This window comes from Scylla paramamosain, chromosome 12 (assembly GCF_035594125.1).
Source record: "Scylla paramamosain isolate STU-SP2022 chromosome 12, ASM3559412v1, whole genome shotgun sequence".
Taxonomy (NCBI): Eukaryota; Metazoa; Arthropoda; class Malacostraca; order Decapoda; family Portunidae; genus Scylla; species Scylla paramamosain.
The window spans coordinates 26,167,297-26,189,067 of record NC_087162.1 but is presented as its reverse complement, the minus strand read 5'-3'; the positions used below and the strand labels follow the sequence as shown (position 1 = coordinate 26,189,067).

Genomic DNA, 21,771 nt, shown 5'->3' with positions numbered 1-21,771 from the left:
TGGCATGACAACACATCACCATCACCTCTTTCTGCATCTTTGGTAACTACCTCAAAACAAATTAATGTTGTTATTTCACCAATGTAGCCTTATATTCCTTGTTATTGTTCAATTCAGTTGTCAGTCAGGAGAATGGCCTTTTCAGTGGCTCTCCCATATGTATTTTCCTTGTTATTGGTTTGTCATCTTGGCTCTGAGGGATTAATGAAAAAACATCTGAAAAATTAGAGAATTAAACATCTCTGAGCTGTTTCTTAAATCTTTGGTGCAGATCCATGTGGGAACTACAGCACAGGGACTGCCCGCCTTCCTTGACATGGGCACTGGGATGGGGTGGCTGCTGCGGCCCGGCTCAGTGGTGGAGCCTGTGTGTGGCCACGCCCAACCATTCCTCCACTTCACAGGTAAGTCTGCCACTCCTGCACCACTGTCTATCACTGATGATGAGTTGTTAAATATCCAAGCCATAATAACAGCATGCAGTTTTGGTGCCTTTTTGAGAATGACTGCCAATTCATCACAATAAGTGTAGAGAAGAATGCCCAAAAATTACTCAATGATAATGAAACTTGCCTTACAAGGATGGTAAAAGCATGATTTGTATTAAGTACAGGATGACCTGACTGAGATTTGTATATAGGTAAAAAGGACTGAACAAGGATGGTATCAGTAAGATTAATATAGGAAATGATTGTTTAGATCTCTTAATGATTTCAGGAGAGAAAGCTTTATGAGATGGGATGGGTGAGACATAGCAGAGATGAGAAGGATGTGGAAGAAATGGGAAGCATGTGGGAGGAATAAGAAGGGCAATGTAGAAATGTGGGATATGCCAGGGACTGGAGACACTTAGGAGAGATGAGAGGCATGTGGCAGGAATGGGAAGGACATGGCAGAGATGAGAATGGCATGGTAGGGATGAACAAACAGGGCATGGCAGGGACAAAAGTGACATGTTGAGAATGGAAGGGATGCACATGAGGGAAGCAGTGGCTTCAGTACCAAGCAGTATCTTGTGTGCCACAGGTCGTGATGGCTACAGACTGGCAGAGACACCAGACATCATGATGACACAGACCACATTTATCCAGTTCACAGCACTACTCACCTGCAAGGAGCCTGCACCCTGCTTTGGTGAGTGCCAGTGCTGTGGGACACCACTGCATACATAAAAATGAGTTTATGAATCAGAAATGGAGGAGGAACACTTCAGTTTGACAATGGCAGTTATACTTTTTCTCAGAGGTGGAGGTGGAGTACTCAGTGGACCATGGTGCCTCCTGGTGGCCCCTGAGGCCTGCCTGTCTTCCCAGTGATCCAGACTGCACAGAGTACTGGATGTCCTCTTCCCTTACCTCGGACCTGTTTGTTGGGCCATACCCTGTCACCCTGCAGGCTCCTGCACGGTTGAGGTAATCCACATTCACATATAAGTTTATGAACAGACCTCCTTTTCACTGAGGCAGACAGCACACACCTGCCCAGTGCAACCTTTCCTCAGCAGCATCCTTGAGGGAGGAGCTGATCCATAAGGGTGGTTGTGGCTTTAGAAGTTTACTTGTCATAGAATCATAGTATTTATTTCCATGATAATATTATGCTCAATTGCTACCATCTTGACACAAGCCCTTAGACTGACACACTGTATTGCAATGGAACTTTTCCCCTCATCCTGTATACCTGAGATAATGATTGGGTGAATTAACAGTTATGTTGGGGAACATCTATGGAACAGGTGAGTGTTGCTGTGTGTGCCTATATTCCAGTGCATTGTGCCAGTCATGTAGCCAGGTGCAAGAGACAGATGTTTGCCTCCTCCAACTTGATGAGCAGTGTGGGTTGTGTCACTGAGGTAGCAGCAAGTACAGGTATAAATCTTATACCCATGAGCACTGGTGGTGTTTGGCTGGCCCTGAGTGGTGTGTGTCTTGCAGGAGGGCTGAGATGGGGCGAGTGAGGTGGGTGCAGCAGGCTGGGTGGCGACAGCAGCACACATGGAGCATCTCTCACGTATATGTGGGCAGCGAGTGTGTCCTCAAGTGTTCTGGAAGAGGCCTGTGTGATGCTGGACTGTGCCACTGCCACAAGGGTTGGACAGGTAAGCACCACTGACTCAAGTGTGAATGCCACATTGTAGTACATATAACTGTGTATTTTCTAGTGTGTGGTGTACCAAATATCTTGAGGGTTGATGTCTGTGATGGTGTTGAAGTGTTGTCAAGGCTCAGTGTTGCATTGCAGGAGAGGAATGCAAGGAGCCAGTCACTCCCCTGCCAACCTTCCTGGTGGCTGACTTTGAGGGTGAAGCATGGGTGCTGGAGTGGCAGAGGGCAGTGGGTGGCCAGCCCAGTGATCAGTGTGGACCTGTGGCCTCTCACCATTCCCTCCACTTCCAGGGGGTAAGAAAGGGCTGGGAGGATGTTGTAAACTACCTATGGTTTCATGTAGTTAGCACACACACACACACACACACACACACACACACACACACACACACACACACAAGAAAGGAACCATGCTTATACTGTCCAGTTTCCATACCTATTGATATAAATTTTAGCCATAAAACCATGAATTCACTTTGTATGGACTGTGTGTGTGTGTGTGTGTGTGTGTGTGTGTGTGTGTGTGTGTGTGTGTGTGTGTGTGTGTGTGTGTGTGTGTGTCTATTGGTCTCCAGCATGAGCTTGGCAGTGACTCTCACCACAATGACAGGGTTGCAGCAGGTATCTGGAAACCAAAGACCTGGATCTGCGTGATGCACTCTTCGTCCAGTTTGACCTGAAGGCAGGCTGTGTGGAGGCTGTGGCAGGGCAGGGCTTGCTACTCCTTCAGGCCTCCTGTGATGCTGGAATTAGCTGGACTACTCTCAAGAAGCTCTGGCCACCACACCACCACCCTGTGTTAGTGTTCCATCTTCAGCCTCTCTCTCTCTCTTCACTGCAATGTTGCATCTCTTGTTGTCTTCCACCACTATTTTCACACTAACTGCTCTCCTGATCTTGCTAACTGCATGTCTCCCCTCCTCCCCATGGCCTCACTGCACATGACTTTCTACTTGCTCTAATCTTTATTCTGTCCACCTCTCTAATGCAAGAGTTGACCAGTATTCTCAATCATTTATCTCTTTTTCTGGTAAACTCTGGAACTCCCTGCCTGCTTCATCATTTCCTCTTTCCTATAACTTTAATTATTTTAAGGGAGAAGTTTCAAGACACTTATCCTCCAATTTTGATGATCCCTTTTTACTTTTATTTAGAAACTGACACCTCATTAGGACTCTTTTTTTTTTTCTTGTTGTTTTTGTTGCCCTAGACCAGTGTCTCTTACATAAAAAAAATTTGCCACATCACTGATCTGTTGGTCTCCCTTCTTGCTCTCCTCTTCTCTTTCAGTTACTCAAGATGAGGGCTGTCACCTTTACCTTTGACTTTCCTCATCACTCCCTATGATTCATGATGGAGAGGCATTATTTTAACATTTTCTCACCTCTGTGAAATATAGTAAAAGTTCTGTTCTCATTTGGTTCCTCAGTTAATGTTCCACTGTGACTGTTCCAGATTAACCATCAAAATCATCTGATCCTTTCAGTTTGACACTACTGTTGTGTTCTTATTTGGTTCCTCAGTTAATTCCAATGTGACCATTCCAAATTACTCAACAAAAATCATCTGATCCTTTCACTGTGTCACTCTACCCTCCACGCGTCATCCCAGTCACCATAGTATTTACAAAAAAAGTGCACTTATCCTCAATACCTGTGATTAGCATACAAGTATCAGATGTTTGTGGGTGTCTCCTCAGGTATGTATGGGTGGAGGTGCCAGAGAGCCTGCGGTGCCTTGGAGGGCGTGTGAGGTGGTGGCAGCCTCATGCCGGGGACACTCACCACTTTGACTGGGCAGTGGATGCAGTGGTGGTGGGCGGCAGTGTGAATCCACCCGACACTCTGACATACACCCACCCTCACCACCTGGCACCGCCACTGTGGCTCCGCCGATACAATGCCAAGCCAGGTGAGGCATGAGGACTGGAGGCAGTGTAGTGATAGTTCATTAAATATTTGTTTTTCCACAATTCTAAGCCAGGTAAACTGCAAGGATTAGAAACAATGTAGTGATAGTGCATCAAATATTTCTTTCCACAATGCCAAGCCAGGTGAGGTGCAAGAATCACAAACAATGAAGAAATAGTTCATTAGATATTTCTTTCCACAATGCTGAGCCAGGTAAGATGCAGGGATTAGAGACAATGTAGTGATGGTTCATTAAATGTTTGTTTTTCCACAATACACTACAGCTTCTGATACCACTTGTTAGGAAATCACAGATGCCCAGGCTTGTGTACATGCTTCCTGCTTTATCCAGATATCAAGCAAAAAATATATGGTGATATTGAGGAAAAAGAACCCATGGAGGTTGAGAAGATGAGATGCTGGAGGATTAAAGATAAAAGGGAAGATAAAAGTAATAGCAAAAAAAATGATGTGCAAGGAGACAGCTGCAAAAAGAGAAATGGAAAATATGATAAGTAGATAGAGGACTGCTGGCAAATATTTAGGAAAGATTTGCAAATGTTAAAGTTAGAGGCTTATAATAATGATGCTGCAGTATGTGAAAAATGAGGTCAAAGAAGGTTTGTGTGTGAGCCTTAGTGATCCATTTGGTTTGCTTGTTGTGACATAACACATTTTGGCTGCTGTGTTGTCACTGATTTATTCACCCATACATAATTACTATTACATTACATTACATAATGATTCATCTCCTCTTTAGTAATGTATTGTGGAGATAAACTTTGGCTATTGACATGCTGCTGTGGAGTTAGTGACACAGCTCAGCAAACAGTACAACAGTGCATGAGTAGTGGAGGGACTGTGTTCTAGTACCAATATTGTCCTCCCTTGTTGCTGAGTTGTACACCTCCCCCTTTTCTTTAGTTCTGAGCTGTAGAGGTAAATTTTGGTTATTGGCATGCTGCTAGGAAGTCAGTGATACATGACTCAGCAAACAGTACAGCAGTGCATCAGCAGCAGAGGGAGTGTGTTGTAGTACCAATGTTGTCCCCTCTTGTTACAGAGTTGTACTGTGACCACCAGCTGCCTATGTATGTGATGAGGTCCACACCTGCTGAACCTGCCCTGCTGCAGACCACAGACTTGCAGGTGTGTACCAACCTAGTTTTCTTGTATTACAGCTTCCAGTCTTCTTTTCATGAATTCTTGTTATTTATTTACCATCCTATATACAGATACCCATATAGGTCTCTTTTCACTTTTGTCATTTCCAGTATTGGTGACAAATGTATAACACTTCCTTTCCCAACTCTTGCTCCATCCACAGATGTTAGTCAGATTATTTAGTAACCTTTAGGCATGTCACCAAGAAGAGCATTGGTGCCAAAACTGATCCTTGTAGCACTCCACCATCTATCTTTCTCCAGGCTGATTATTCCTCTTTTAATATTGTGCTTCTTATTCCTCCTTTCAAAGAGCTTTTTTTAATGCAGGTTTTGATCCTTCCTTTGAATCCACCTAAGTTCTCTACTTTCTGAAGCAGCTTCACCTGAGATGGTCTATAGTTAAGCAATAATGAAAACTGAGATATCAAGACATAGACAATATAGAAGATAAATATACGTGAAAATAGACAAAAAAGCTAAACGATGCTGAGTTTGCTGTCACTTTTAATTTCATCCATTCAGAAGAAGATATAAATAAATGAATAAATAAACAAAATAATTCTAAACTTATGGGAAATTAATCCTTAAAAAACAAAAATTATGAAGCTCTCAACACACTGAACTCCTGAAGCTTAACTGAGACCAAGCTTACTTTGACAGATTGGTAAGAACCACGTCCTCAGCTTCCGTCTGGCACTGGGCTGCAATGCTTCCTGGGACAACACAGTGCCACCCATCAGGTACCACATTCACTCTGGCACTCACTCCCTTATTCACTTATTCACTCTGACATTCACTCCCAACATCAATGAGTCACTCTGTAATTCACTTCTTCCTTTCTAATTTCCCTATTTTTTTTCTATGTATTTATATACTCACTGCACTCATTCCCTTCTTCCTCCTCTCCTTTCCTCCCTCTGTTTATTCACTCATTCACTCCTTCTTTTACCAGCAAATTCATTACATTACTCACCCACTTACACATTCACTCACTCTTGGGTCTTGGGTCTTGGGTCATGGTTTGCTGTGCTTTGGGAGCTGTATGGTGGAATGATCACACAAGGTCAATATAATTTTGTTTAGTGAGAAAGTGAGTAGGATGCACTAGGGTGATCTACAGACTGTTCCTTTCCACCAGGGACAGCAGGGCTAAGAGTGTGTATGATGTGTGTATGAGTGTGTGGTGCTTTATCTGGGCCACTCCACATGGGATTGCTGGCTTGTTAAATAGATAGATAGATAAAGTAACAATAAGGTTTCAGTTATGTGGGTCATTCTAGAAAGCTATATTGTGTCACAAGCACCACAGCCAATTGAAGATACACTGGAGTTTCTGTAAGGGAAAGGTGAGGCAGAGAGGAAAAGCAGTGTCACAGGAAGGATTTTAGATTTAAGAGAAGTGAAGAAGCCATTAGAAGAGTCAGCAGGAGGCATCAAGTCAAGGCTGGCCTGACTTCTTTTCTCCTCCTTAGCTTGGGACTGAGAGATGGAAATATTCAACACCTTTATCATTTCCATATATGTAAAATTCAGCTATATGTGTATTGAAGCATTATGAACATAGAGAGCAGGCTGCAGCTTCCCTCCAGTAATATCAAGACACAAAGGGGAACAGTCACAGAGAACAGAGAGATCATGAATGGACAAATTAAACAAACATTTATTTCACTCGCTTCCTCACTCCTGTGTAGGCTGGAGTACTCGCTGGACTTTGGACACAACTGGCAACTGGTGCGGATGCTGTGCCTACCAGGGAACAACAGCTGCAGCCACGTGGATGATGCCTCAGTGTTCTATGCACCGCTGGCTTGGAGCAGACATGTGTATCCACTCAGCCATATCAGCCCCTCAAAGTGAGTGTGAGGAGCATGGAGGGTCCCAGGGGGTGGAGGGACTGGGTGTGGAGGGAGGCACTAGAGTTTTTTTTATGTTAGAGAGACTGACCTAGGGCAACAAAAAGGAAGTACAAAAAAAAAAAGGTCCACTGAGGTACAGGTCCCCACAGAAAACAACCAAATGGATTATCCAAAGTTGGAGGATAAGTGTCTTGAAATCCCCCTCTTGAAAGAATTCAAGTCATAAGAAGAAAGAAGTACAACAGGCTGGGATTTCCAGTTTGCCAGAAAGAGGGATGAAAGATTGAGAACACTAACTCTTTCACTGGTGAGGTGGACAGAATATGGGTAAAAGTAGAGTCTTGTGCAATGAGGCCATATGAGGAGGGGAGGCATGCAGTTAGCAAAATCAGAAAAGCAGTTAGCATGAAATTAGCAATAAAAGATAGCAAAGAGAGACAAGAGTGTGAAGAAATGAAGTCTGAAGCAGCTGTTAAGTAACACATGACTGACCATGAAACTCTACAGGTATGTCAGATTTCGATGGATACAGGAACGTTCATCAGATGTGTCAGAGTGGCACAAGTGGTCTCTGAGGGACGTGTACATAGGGCCAGCCTGTCCCAAACACTGCCTGGGCCGGGGCTCTTGTCTAGAGGGGCGTTGTCATTGTGATGTTGGCTATGCAGGAGACCACTGCCAGCACCTCACCATTGATAATGTGGTGAGTAGTAGTAGTGGTGGCAGCACTCTTACCACACTGGCCTGATGCTACTTGGGTTTTCTTTGCCCTAAACTTGTCTGTTCCTGTTTAATCTTTATTGAAGCTCCATTATCCTTGACTATTTGATGTGCACTGTATTCTGCTTCAAGCTTTTTCAGTTTTACTTTCTGAGGAACATTTCCAGCCTGGACAAAGCTTCCTGGCTAAAGTATGTTTTCTACTTCTTTTTCAGCCATACATCCGTGACCAGTTCTCTGCAGGAGTGTTCCTGCCCCACTTTGTGCAGGTGCAGGGAGGGCTGCTCTCTGGTGGCTGTGGCAACCTGGAGGAGCCGCCCGCTGCCACTTTCCAGGGCGCCAACACCCGCCTGCTGCTGACCCGACCTGTTGACACCCGCAGTGCAAAGTTTGTGCATTTCCTGCTGAACATCGGCAGCCAGCATGGCCACAGTGTGTGCCAGCCAGCCTCTCACCGGCGACACAATGTGCTGCTCCAGTACTCTCTGGATGGAGGTGTGGCACCAGTGTGATGTTCAGAGTGGACAGGTCACTGTATGTGCCACTCTGAAGCACCACTCAAGTTTTCTTATAGCATGGTTTGTTAGGCAAACAAGAGGCTCACCTGTTAGGGACACACAGAAGGAACTTAGCAAATGAAAGTCAATCTAAAACCAAAACAAGAAAATTTCAACTGTAGAGCTACAGTTTAGTTTAGTAAAAATGGCATCAGCCATCTTTGTGTGATGATTTGTGTCATTTCATGGTGATCCTGATACCTCAGTTCAGTGTTTTGTGTTGGCCAGCATGACCTGATATCTCTTCCCTTCATCATGGCCTGACAATCGTAGGAGTGAAGGGAAGGTAAGAAAGGGAGGTTGTAGCCATGAGGTCAGTGTGTGACAGAGCCTAACCAACAGTGTTCCACAGGCATCCAGTGGGAGCTGCTGCGTGAGCTGGATCATGCCCTCTACACACGCCCAGGCAAGGAGTACATCCACCTACCACCACAAGCCAGGGGGCCAGCCACCTCCTTCAGGTGTGTGTTTGCCTCACTGTCGCACACAAGAAAGGAGACATGCTTGTACTGGCTCATCTCCATCCATCTACAAGTATCCAACTTTTCCTAAAGTCATGAATACTTTTTGCACGGACCTGTTTTCTAATTCAGATTATTCTTGACTTCTATGCTTCTGTGTGGAAAGCTGTGCTTTGTAATGCCTCTCCCACAAGTGATCTTCTTCAGTTTTCTTATGTCTTTTTGTGTCCACTTTGCTCCACACACACAGGTCATATTCTTGCCTTCCAGGGTGGAAACAGATCAGGTTTCAGTGGCTTGGATTTCTGCACCAGGATAAAAGTTTTAAAACAGTAAATGGTGTAGTTTGCTCTCTCATGTGTCACTTTTGTGTACAGGTTCTGGCAGCCAATGCAGGAGCTGACACCACCTGCCTGGTCCCTGGATGACCTGTTTATTGGCGGCTCAGAGATCAGTGCTGCAAATCTCCTTGATGAGTTGGATGAAAACATCAAGGTGGGTATGCAATGTAGTGAGAGTTTAGGTTGCCTGTTCAGGAAGGTGAGCAGTATAATCAACCTATTATAATTGATGACTCATATTTCTGCTGGTCTTAACATAAAAGAAACATCAAATGAACACATGTATTTCTCAAAGATTATGCAAAATCAAAGTACTATACTTGATAGCTAATGAACAGAGTTTTCAAAGAGAAATATCCCAAATAACCAGGTTGCATCCTAGAAGGACAAGTTGAGGGTTTGGGTGCTTTGCAAGAGTTAGTTGAGGTGGTGCAGTGACAGCATTGCTTTGTAAGATGAAGTGCAGGCATCTTGTAGGTAAATGAATGGAATGGACTCAGTAATCAGATTGTTTGTGTTGAGCTGTTAGGGAGATGTAAAAGAAAATTAGAAAAATTTATGGATTGGGGGTGATAGGTGGAAATATGTGGGTATGTTTCATACAGGGACTGCAGTTTCATACAACCTTCCTGTAGTTTCCCTTACTTTCTTATGCTCTTATCTCTTTTACTGATATGTCTCACACCTACTTTGGTAGTTATGAATACCTTCTACAGTACCAGTGTATATCAGTGGTATTTATTTACCATTGCTTTTATCATTATTGCTGAACATGAAATGACTCCAGTCGTGAGGAGACAGAACACATGACAAGGTAAATATATGAGGTTGTAAACAATAATTGGTTGTGTACTAGACATGAGGATCTGTGCCTGGCAAGCCACTTTCTGCTTTAAAATTTATTTTTAATGACAATACTCATGCCTTGAAAATATGCAGACACAAGATAATAATGTAGAATATTAAAAAGTATGTAAATACTGCAGAAATTTGTACTTAACATAACTTTGACTGTCTGACTGTGATGTTTATTTTATCCAAAGTTCCTCAAATTGGGAGCAGTGTGTAGGCCGCCTGCCATGTATACAGTATAAGGTACACACTGTAATGGGGTTCCATAAAGATTAATGTACATGAAACTTTTGAATAATGGGAAAGTGGGGAGGACTTTGAATTTTTTGGATAAAAGTAGGATTCTTTATTCTTCCTACTAAAACTGGAGTGTGTCTTACATGTCCATGCTCCTTCTAGACCACCAAATGCTGTAACAATTTTAACTATTGTAAAAATTTGCTTTCTTTGCTAAATTTCAAAACAGAACTAGAAAGAGCAAACTAATCAAGACCATCACTCTCTTCACCTCCAGGTATCAGACTGGTTGTTTGCACCACTCAGCCACAGCGAGAGGAACTATTGCTCCCGTGGCAATGACTCCTCCCTGGTGTGGGGCGCCGACTCTCCAGGCCAGCGGGAGATCACTACTCAGGAGCTGATCATCCAGGAGGGACATGTGGTCCACTTCAAGGTGACTGATAGGCTGATAGACTTCCCTCCTACTTGTGGCTGCTTACACACACTGCATATAAGGAAAGGAAGACCCCAATACTTTCCTCCTAGTTGTGGCTGCTTACACACACTGCATGTAGGGAAAGGAAGATCCCAATACTTTCCTCTTACTTGTGGCTGCTTGCACACACTGCACATTAGGAAAAGAAGACCCCAATACACAAGAAGACATTCAGTGAATTCAAAAGAGGGAGATACTTGAATAACATAAAGGAAATTTAGCTTCCTTCATAGAAATCTAGAAGTCTGGAATAAACTAAATGAGAAGCCATCAACAAAAAGTGTGCTTCAATTCAGAGAAAGACTGGATTAAGACAGAGATGGAGATAGGACAACATGAACATACCACAGGGCCTGTGAAGTACAGCTATGTAAATAAATACACACATCCACTATACAGCTAGATAAATGCAGAACATACAATAATATTAAATAGATACTCACATGCAGTATATAAGTAAATAAATGCACATATGCACTATACAAGTAAATAAATACACACATGCACCACTATTAAGGTCTCACTTTGGCTTACCAGGTGTCAGTGGGGTGTGAGGAGGAGAGCCAGGAGTGCGGGAACAGTCCTGGGGTACGCTTGGAGTACAGTCTGGAGGGTGGTGTGCGAGGATGGGACCTGGTGAGGGACCTGTGTCTGCCCGGCTCCTCCCCAGACCCAGACTGCCATCCATACACCTTCCACCCGCAGTCTGTGTTTCACACTGACACTCATGGTTCATGGCAGCGAGTCACAATCCCCCTGCCGGAGAAGACGTGGGCCAGGTGAGCCCTCCATCACTACTTTCTGCTGCACTCAGTGCTACACTCACTGCTGCTGTGTGGTGGCCCTCCACTACACACATTTCATGTATGCACTGTGTAACATAATGATTATTAAATGACAAGTTCAGAATAAATAGAAAACAAGTAGTCAGAAATCATCAGAAAATTGTCTGGAATGTGGAGTTTGTATTTCTACACATGTAAAAGGTAGTGTTACATTTCTCATTGATAACTGTTTGCTGTCAATTTTATTTATGGAGATCATTTCTGCAATTATGGTACTAAGATATGTCTCTTGATTGCTCTTGATACAATCCATGATTGTGTTTCTTTGCCACAGCACCACACAACTGCGGTGGGTGCAAGAGGCGGGCGGACCAGGAGGCAGCAGAGTGACACCATGGTCCCTGGATGATGTGTATGTAGGGACCCCATGTCCATCTCACTGCCACGGCCGTGGTGACTGTGTGGGTGGCGGTTGTCGCTGTGATGCTGGATACTTTGGTTAGTGCCTATTTCTTTACAGGTATTTTTAGCCTCTTGTCCTTCCCATGGCACATATACCATGCTGGCTCAATTCTGCTGCCAGCCAGCATGGCTTGCTGTCCTGTCTCTGTGGAGGCTCTTGTATTGTTTGCATTTTGGATCACCTTGATTTCTTTCTGGTATTTCAATGCTTCTTTTTTATTCTCATTATATGACTTGCTTCTATTTTTATTGTGCTCTTACATAAACAGTTATAGTAGTAATAGTAGTAGGGTTACTACTGAGGCAGCAGTCTGTACAATCCAACACTCAAGCTGGAAACAACCTGCTTTTGTGTAGCACATGAAGTGGACAGGCAGCTTGCCCTGTGCACATCACTAGTAGTCTTCCTGGTGGTGCATGCAAGCTGGGTTAAGCCTGATTGATGTGGTGCAGAGTAACAGATGGAAAGAGCCATATCTTGATCCTCTCTAGAATTCCACAACTCTTCTGTGTAGGTGAGACGTGTGAGCCAATCCCGTCCCGCAAGGCACCACTCCCCACCAGCCTTGTGGAAGGCTTTGAGGGTGGTGTGAGTGCCAATTGGGCCTCAGTGACAGGTGGTGGTGTGGGGCTGGGATGCAGCTCCCTGGCACCATATGCTCATGGCAAGCATCTCTACTTCTCTGGCTGTGGCACACGGCAGGCCCGCACTGTGGACCTTGACACACGCACTGCAAGGTATGTATTGCATGCTTGGCTCCTCCTCCTCCTCTGTGTGGTGTGAAGCTTTCTGTCCTAATTAATCTAAAGCACAAAAAGAAACAAGGATAACAGAAGACCAACCGTGGACTTTACTTTTAGGAAAGTAATGTGCTAGGGTGTTAATTGTTACATCATGCAAACCTTTAAACATACACTGCTGATCAGGGAGGAGCCTACCTTGGCAGCTGCTCCTCAGACTTTTGATAGAGCAGCTTGATGATATCAGGGCAAGAAGTTTTCAAGGAGACTGGCTCTCAAACAAGCCTCATAGACTATCAGGAATTGTATTGAAATGAATATGAAATAACTATCCTTTATAATTTTGTTTAATAATTAATGACTAATTCAGCTGATGTTGAGTTCACAAATACTGTTGCCTTAACTAACTAGTACTAGTACTAGTACTAGTACTCCATTGTTTATTTTACTTTATAGCCAATAGTGGTGAGTTTTTTTTTCAAAGTGAAGAGAAGAGAAGGCAAGATCTTAATTAAACTTAAAGGATAAGCACTGGTGTGTAAGTTTTCTTCTTTGTCCCATACAGCAAGCTCATGTTTGTATTGCGCATTGGGAGCCACGATGGGATGCCCTCCTGCCACGTGGAGCTGAGTGACCCACAGCGAGGCCTGGACAAGGGGATCGTGCTGCAGTACTCGCCTGACAATGGTGTCTCCTGGACCACCATTAATGTGCATGATCCACTGGACTTCAAAAAGGTGATGACCTCCACTTATAGGCAATGACTGAAGTGTGTGTATGGATGTGTGGGTGTGCATGTAAATAGTTGTTTGAAATAAAAAGTTATTAGTAGTAGTAAGAGTGGCAACAGGGTTATTTTAGCAGTAGTAGTAGTAGTAGTAGTAGTAGTAGTAGTGCTGTGTTGCAGCTCAGGTGGCAGGACACAAATTTGGTGGTTAGAGGAAAGGTTGCCAGCCAGCACAAGACCAATAGTCTCTGTGGTGTCTCCTGCATTAATACATGGGTCAATGTGGCTCAAGCCTAATGCTCCTCTCATTGCTTGCATGGGAAAGTATTCAGCCTGATGTAGAAATATTCCACAAAAAATGTTTTATCCCTAAAAGTGAGGATAATTTGTTGTTGTTGTGTTTGGGTAAAGGTTAACTGGCATTGATATTTTGTCCATTTAGAGACCTTTGTCACCAACATCATCACAGCTGATAATTCTAAATTACTCCACTCCATTCATATAGACAACTGTTTACTGTACATCATTAAAAAGAAAACATAACACAGAAGTCAAATTCAATGAAAAAGAAATTGTCACAATTCAAAAGAAACCAATGATAAACTATGTTTTTGAGAGCACATAACATCACATTACCTTATATGAAAATACCAACTAGTATTTCATTTTTTTCCACCCATCTTTGGTCCAGGTTCACACACACACACAGTCACACATACACACACACATCTTGCTGTATTTTTCATAATTTATCATGAAGTACATATATGTCCTGCCTCAGTTTGGAGAATCAGGATGCACCAAATCAGGATGCATCACATGCAAGAAAATTACACATAAAGACTTGCTACATACATGTGGATGATGGTCAGCAAAGTTAATACATATATAGAATGTTTCTATTTGGTGGTGCAGCCTTCCTCAGGGTCACCATGAGAAGATTCATAATTAGTGCTTTATGATGGTCTGCCACCAGTGTGGCCTTGGAGTCTCAGCTGTCATTCTCTGGCACACAGGCGCGGCGAGTGGCATACAGTCTGCCTCAGGAGGCGCGGGTGTATGGGCTGCAGCTGCGATGGTGGCAGCCAGTGCATGATGGCCCCAGCACTGACCAGTGGGCCCTTGATAATGTGGAGATTGTATTGTAAGTTGTGCTCTCTCTCTCTCTTTCTCTTATATATACACACACTATATATATACACACATGCCAGGCAATGCAGCACATTGTTTATAACACTCTGCTCCTCCCATGCCAGGGCCCAGCGGAGAGACACAAGCAGCTACGACGTTCAGACACTGCATGATGCTGAACTTTGAAGGAGGCGCCCTGTGCTTCACCGCCATTACTGCCCTGAAACAGAACATTTGAACTCTGCTACACCCATGTGAAGGATTCCTCCCAGCACCACACTACACATAAGCCATAAGGCGACCCATGATGAGCAGCAGAACCCCATGTAGCTCCATGGCAGTCATTGTCGCTCACTGACACCTTGCTAGCCACACCTTGTTGCTTCACCCTAATTTTCACCTCAAAGCATTGTTTATAATATGATGAATTGTTCTGAATCATTGTCATCACTCGAGACTCATTTCAGGGACCAACAGAAACTTCAAGAAAATTCATGCTTTCCCTTGGAGCCATCATGGTGTCAGTGTTCTCTCTCTCTCTCTGTAAGGTGAATGACTGACCAGTCATCACAAGAAGGACAAACTTTGGGTAAAGTTATAACAGGATGGTTTCTTGAAATTAGGCTTTTATCAACAACTACAAGTACATTGGCTGCTTCTGTTTTCTTTCTCTTCTGCTTTGCACAATCTTTAGCAATATAGACTGGGTTTTATTTCATGCATGTGCTGAACACCTGTGGCAGGCTTGGCTCTCTCCATGTTAAAGATTGAAAAATATGCACAAGAAGAAAGCATTCCTCACACAAACTCTACAAAATATCAAAGCACACCTCAATGCTAGCCCATCACATGGAGCTCCTCAGCTACTTGGCTGCTTGACTACATACCATTATCAGCAGCATGACTGGATACCCAGTCAAGAAGTTTAAATCTGAGTTTGGCAAGTTCCTGAGGGTAATGCCTAGTAAATTCTTTTGGCCCTTTTGCTTTGGGGACTGGCAACTCAGTTTCCCTTTTCCATATAGTTTTGTTGCCCTTGATCAGTACCTATCTAAAAAAAAAAAAAAAAAAAAAAAAAAAAAAAAAAAAAAAAAAAAAAAAAAAAAAAAAAGGTTACTCTTGGGATATGTCAGACACCTTTGCCTGTGGAGCAATGTTCAATGCCTTACTGGACTAAATTTATCATCACAGGAAGGATGTCATCTACAGAACAGCAGAAGACCGCTGGTGTTGCAAGGCATGAACAGTCTCATCTAGAAAATGAACTTACTCAATAGTGATGCCCAAGTACAAAGAGGGAACTGGTTCACTGCAGCTGTCTGATGACTGAACCAAAGCCAATAGAAAGGAAGACTGGCCCACCACATGGCCCAATGACTTACCCATAAGTTATCACAAAAGGAAAGAGTAAGACCAGAGAGAATTCTATGGTTTGATGGGACAATCTCTGTTGATAAGAGTGGAAGATTGATTGGTAAACAACACTCCATTCTCCATTGCAGGCCCACCTCTTTTTACTGACTTTGATTGCACTGTTCCTGCTTCTCCCTTCACTGATGTCATGGGGCCTTTTTTGTGTGTTTTCCTGCAGATTTCTTGACTATGAGGGTAAATGCAAATTGTTATTACATGTGGTTTGCTGCGTGGGACATCCAGGTCGCCATGGCTGCCTCAGAGTGTGTGGAGTGTGTGTAGTCCTGTGGAATACATGGACAAGTACAAAGTTTTCTTGCAGTATTTCATTCCAAATGCAAGATGATCATAATCTGTGTACTTAAATTGAAGTACAAGCATGTACTTTCAGTACCATTTTGTAATATATTCTTGTACAGACTCCAAGATCCCGTAATTCAGTTAGTAAGTGCTTTTCACAAGTACTCTGTATTGCTTCCACATTGTGGCTTTTGTCCATGTAACGTTATTTTTCAGCTTTATTGAAGCTGAATATTGTACACAGTACACATGCATGTGAATGTTAAATGGTGGAAGTCTTCATGTTTACATCATCTTCACTGTTGCAGACTAAACACAAGACCTCACTTTTAAGGCAGGGTCACACTGGCTGTGATGTTACTCTAGATATGGAATGCCACGTCCTGACACTGGTGATGCTTGCGATGCAAGTATTCACACCATGAGTAATGATGTGCTATGCCTTGTGCCTTCTCTTCCAAGAGGAGGAGTGCAGTGACAAGTGATAGCATGCCCTTGTTGCTCAAAGTGATTCACAAATTACTCAGGACACACATGCATCAGCCAAGCTATATGTCTGAAAAAATCGCTGGGCAAGATACATGAGCAACAATCGCACACATTGCAAGCATAGCACTGCATCTGGTGTGAACACCCTTATTTAAAAACACTGTAGCAACTGGAATCTACATGGTTTTGCAGTGTGCACATCCTATATCCAGAGTAACATCACAGCCAGTGTAAACTCGCCTTTACTTATGAGTGAGAAGCTGTAATGACTGCTGAGCCAGGTTCCAACATCCAAGGGAGTAATGGTGAAAGTCAAGCAAACTTCACAACACCTTAAGGTTGATGATCAAATTTTAAAATGTCACCCTGACCTTAGTAAGCTCATCCCATTTAGTGACCATTCAATCAGCTCAACTAATATTCAAAAATATTTCCAAAATATATTTCAGATACATACAAATATTTGTATGTATCTGAATTCAAAAAGCATATCTTTAGTTTCTTTGTACTGATGCTTAGAATTGTGGATTCCTTAGTACTTTACTTTATTGTAATTAGTTATCGGTGACTCATATATACTACTTAAAAACAATCATTTGCTTATGTTGTATCAGTGTTGTCTTCTTAGTTCCCTTGTCTCACAGTCATCAAGATCTGTATTTAGGCTTGTTAAAAACTGTACCTCCAGTCTGCCCAATGCTCATTGTACCATTGCCACCTCAGATGTTGTAATAAACTAATAATTTATCTGTTCTATGTAAACATGGTGTAAAGTTTTCTTGGCCCCAAAATCAAAGCAGAGGTAATATTGATAACAGACATTATGACATGGCAGTGAAAGCAGCATGCACAAGCAACTATATTAAATTTTATTATGAAAATTTATGTATGTGTGAGTGTTTAGTGCCTTGTCTGGAACATCCTGTGTGGAATTGCCAACCTAGTATATAAAGATTGATTTTTCTTTTTCTTTTTTTCACATCTATGAAAGCTTTAAAGGAGGATATCAGAATGCGGGCTAGCTTGCCTGTATTCTAGCTATGTAACTAATGAAAATTGTTAGACATATGTTTTGCATTTTTCCATCTTTTGCAGAAGTAACTCAAAGACCTGATCTGTGAAAATGTGCATATTGCAATACTTGTATTCTTATTCAGCAATGACATAATTAGTTACCATGTGGGTTCTGTTGAGAGAGCATTTGCTGCTGTAAAGCTGTTGACCCCCAGTGACAACAAAGAAAAGGAAGGAAAACCGAATTGCAAATAGGAGTGTTTTGAAGAGCTGCATGAAGAACTTTGTAACTGATATGAGGAAAGATTCAAAATACAAATACATAGGAAAGACTGATATGAGAGAGAAAGACTTATATGAGAGAAGAAGTGAGAGATGGTATGAGGGTGAATGTAGTTTTGAAAGGTACTCCTAAATTGATTGAAATTTTTTTTTTTTTTTTTTTATGTACATGAGGCCACATGTTGCTGTACAGAATGGCATTATTGGTAGAGAAAATTTAAAGTCAATGAAGTAAGGAACTGATGGAAAGGCATAAATGGAGTGTTTAGATGTTGAAATTTGGAATGAATCTGAAGAGTAGTTTGTTTAAAGCAGTAGTGATACATAATTACATACCACATTGGATGGGGCTAAAGCATGGAATATGACAAGAGAAAAGACCATATCTAATGGAAATCTGGTGTCAGAGGAGCATGTATTAATAGAGAGGGAAATGAGGTGCAAAAAAAGAATTAGTGATGAAACAGAATTAGCTTGTCAAGGAAAGCAAGGAATGTTTTGATGGTTTGAGCATACAGAGAGAGAACAGAAGAGGATGTATTGAGAAAAAAGATAGTTAGATTTAATGTTAGAGGTGTAAGGCTAAAGGAAGACCACATAAGATGGATAGGTAGTTCCACGACCACGTTAGGATGTGGAAGAATTGTATGGATGTAATGGATGCGGAAGTGTACAATAGGGATGAATGGAGAACAATGTGAATGCATTAATGGTGATGCAGCAATGAGAATCTGAATGAGAGATTCTACAGCATCTGATTCTCTTAGGTGATCAGATCAGCTGGAGGGGAGGGAATGGGTTTATCATGACATCACAATGGTAAACCAGCTCTGCACAACTCCATTCTCACGCAGCATGAAGTGTGAATTGGTGCTTGCTTCCCCTAGGAACTTAAAGGATAAAATGTTAGATAATGGTTGTGAAAAGACATGTATCAGTGTGGATGCCTTTTCAATTACACTTTTATGGGTTGTGTCAGCCCGATTAATAAAAATAACATAAATCCTAATGCAAAGGGAATAAAGACACTTTTTTTTTCCAGGAAGAACTTGTTATATTTTCTATCATCTTAAATTAAATGTCAGCAACATACATACTACATAAATTTTAATAAATACTCCATTGCTGAAGGCACTAAATCTTGCACCTGCCTGAGATTAGTGTAGCATATCTAGTAATTAATTTTCATAGTACAATAAACCGTGATCACATGTATATGGACGTACTATGTACACCGGAATGTTTATTATCCTATACTCATCAGTTTGATGAGGTAAAACAAGGCTATTGTGCATAAAAGTTTAGTGCAGTTATACTGATGACTGGGTTTTAATTAAAAAGTCTGCAGCTAATTCCATTTAATACCTAAAATTTCAAAGCAAATCTGCAATGTATTATAATTTCAACATTATGGATTACAGTTCTTTTTTAACAAATAACTGAAAGGATGTTAAATATATGATTAAATTATTCACTGAGATAGGTGGCTACAACCATGTAGCTCTGGTGGAGGGGGTAGCTACAGCCATGTAGCTCTGGTGGAGGTTACTTGAGTGGTATCCCTCTCACCAAGGAACTGCCGTGAACCAGGATCCAACATGCAACCTTTAGCTACAAGCCAAACACTCCACCACAGAGCTGCTTGGTCCCCAGAAAAGAATGATAAGGTCCAACACTGGAGGTGATATGCTGTACAAAGTTTATCAAAACACTTTGTGACTTGGAAACACAAATAAGGTTGGACTTCATTATGTACCAACCCTGATACCTTTTTGTTCAATGAAAATGGTTCAGCATTGTATGATAACTGCCTTATTATACAGCAGACTTTCCAATATTGGCATGCAGCCCATCTGGTGCTGAAACTTGCAAGTATTCTTATTTACTAAAATAAAATGTTTGCCTCCATATTTACGGCAGATCTGGACGAATTTTATGCAGATGTACATGTTCTTCAAAAGCTATGTAATTGCATGAGCAAGAAAAAATAATAATAATACTCGTATAAGCTAAGGTTGTAATAAAATTAAGTAGTAATAAGCTGGCTTGAGCTCTTCATATAGCATAAAGTAATGTTCAAAAATATATTTGTAACACTTCTGTTCCACACGAGTGATATGTTAGAAGTCACAATAACAAATGTTGCAATCCACATAATTTATAAAGAGCTTTGTGGTGAGAGAATGAAGACTAATTCCGTTTCTACATGAGGTAGAGACACTGGGAAATAATATAATAATTCATAAAACTATATAAGTGATAAATAAAAAATACATCACCTCAGCATATTAGTGATATACAATTACTATAAAATGAAAAGAGATCTGAAAGGACTTTAAGATTAATTCAACTACTTTTTGTTTCAATAACAGAATAATAGTACCACTCTCACAACAACAGTAATTACTTATGATTCTGACTATTACTATTATAATTACAATTATAATTACTACAGTGTAAGGATGTGCCATTGGTTTCTGGTAGATAATGCTACTCTGGGTGGTTTGTCTGATCTAGGCATGAGGACACAATGCATATCTCTATCACCCTTAGGTCAGGAAGGTAAAGGATTGCTGCTTCACTAACATTTGTGCCTATATATTAAAGTACAATAGCCACTCACTTCATACTACTTACAATGACACTATGATCACAGCAGGAGGGAGGAGAGAGGCTGCTACACTCAATGGTATGTTTATCTGTTGAGGCCAACGCTAAGTGAATCATTTGTCCTGGTCATCACTATATTCCTGTACAGGCTAATATAAAAATCAGTAGAATTTGAGAGGTAGTGTTTTTTTTACAGTATCTGATGAGATGACTATGCATGTAATGAACATCAACACGAATATATTATCTGTATAATTTTTAGATGAACAAGAATGAAAACAATGAGTATTTTTCACTCTGCTGAAAGCAAGTATACGTAAATCAAATGCTAAATGAAAGAAGGCAGACTACTATTAACACAGTATAGTATTAATATAATAATGCTTATTGTTGAATATTTTAAAAGGCACTCTTGCTTACTTTTCCAGAAGCCCTCTGGCTAGGTTTAAAATTTGGCTAGATTTACCAGTAGTTCTTAAATTTCTCATTATTATGTGGACTGATGCATGGCAGCTTGGCTATACTAAGATGGAAGAGGATGAGGCTCTTCATGTGGCCTTCATCAATAAAATAGCACTACAGTGCATGAAATTAACATGGTTATTTAAAGATACATTGTTGGTACTGTTAAATTGAGGTGATACAGAGATCCCTTAACATAAAAAAAACTACTTCTGGGAAGACCAATTAATTATTTCTGAAAATGATGCTGGCCAATAATTATCATAGTGTAGTAAAGTCTTATAGTGAATTCTGACTGTTACACAAAAGGTATCATTAGGTAATTCATATGTATTCAAAGAGTGGTCACTCAAGCTTTAATGACTTTCAACCTCATTCAGCAAAAAAAATAGGTAGTGGCCCAAGAGGTTCTGAGGATTCATTATTTTTTGTTACTTGTAATGATCCAGAGTTTGCTAAAGGTAAGGCTTTAAATCTTTTGTTATACCTGAAATCTGTTGTATTAGGGTTTGCAATAACATGGGTCTACTGTACTAATACATATACAAACTTACAGAAGTAGGAACCACTTCTCCAACAGAAGCACAAAGTGCAGCAAGGTTTACTGTTGATGCACTGTCCCAGGTGATGTCATGCTCATACTTCAAAATCATACTATAGCTTTTGAGGAAA

The 21,771-nt window shown here is 41.5% G+C and overlaps 1 protein-coding gene across 1 annotated transcript in view; it reads left to right on the top strand.

Annotated features, from left to right (window-relative positions):
* The window catches only part of LOC135105986 (reelin-like), a 51,257-nt gene extending 33,563 nt beyond the window's left edge, over window positions 1-17,694 (top strand). Inside the window, exons 46-66 of the mRNA XM_064014726.1 lie at window positions 272-404; window positions 1,027-1,134; window positions 1,244-1,412; window positions 1,935-2,098; window positions 2,242-2,399; window positions 2,716-2,903; window positions 3,805-4,016; window positions 5,079-5,164; window positions 5,842-5,921; window positions 6,873-7,034; window positions 7,545-7,740; window positions 7,973-8,252; window positions 8,667-8,775; window positions 9,153-9,270; window positions 10,483-10,641; window positions 11,221-11,462; window positions 11,803-11,966; window positions 12,446-12,668; window positions 13,237-13,408; window positions 14,415-14,542; window positions 14,655-17,694. Coding sequence (XP_063870796.1) covers window positions 272-404; window positions 1,027-1,134; window positions 1,244-1,412; window positions 1,935-2,098; window positions 2,242-2,399; window positions 2,716-2,903; window positions 3,805-4,016; window positions 5,079-5,164; window positions 5,842-5,921; window positions 6,873-7,034; window positions 7,545-7,740; window positions 7,973-8,252; window positions 8,667-8,775; window positions 9,153-9,270; window positions 10,483-10,641; window positions 11,221-11,462; window positions 11,803-11,966; window positions 12,446-12,668; window positions 13,237-13,408; window positions 14,415-14,542; window positions 14,655-14,715 — 3,312 coding nt within the window. The 3' untranslated portion in view covers window positions 14,716-17,694. The remainder of the gene's footprint in view (window positions 1-271; window positions 405-1,026; window positions 1,135-1,243; window positions 1,413-1,934; window positions 2,099-2,241; window positions 2,400-2,715; window positions 2,904-3,804; window positions 4,017-5,078; window positions 5,165-5,841; window positions 5,922-6,872; window positions 7,035-7,544; window positions 7,741-7,972; window positions 8,253-8,666; window positions 8,776-9,152; window positions 9,271-10,482; window positions 10,642-11,220; window positions 11,463-11,802; window positions 11,967-12,445; window positions 12,669-13,236; window positions 13,409-14,414; window positions 14,543-14,654) is intronic.
* Window positions 17,695-21,771: the final 4,077 nt, after the last annotated feature.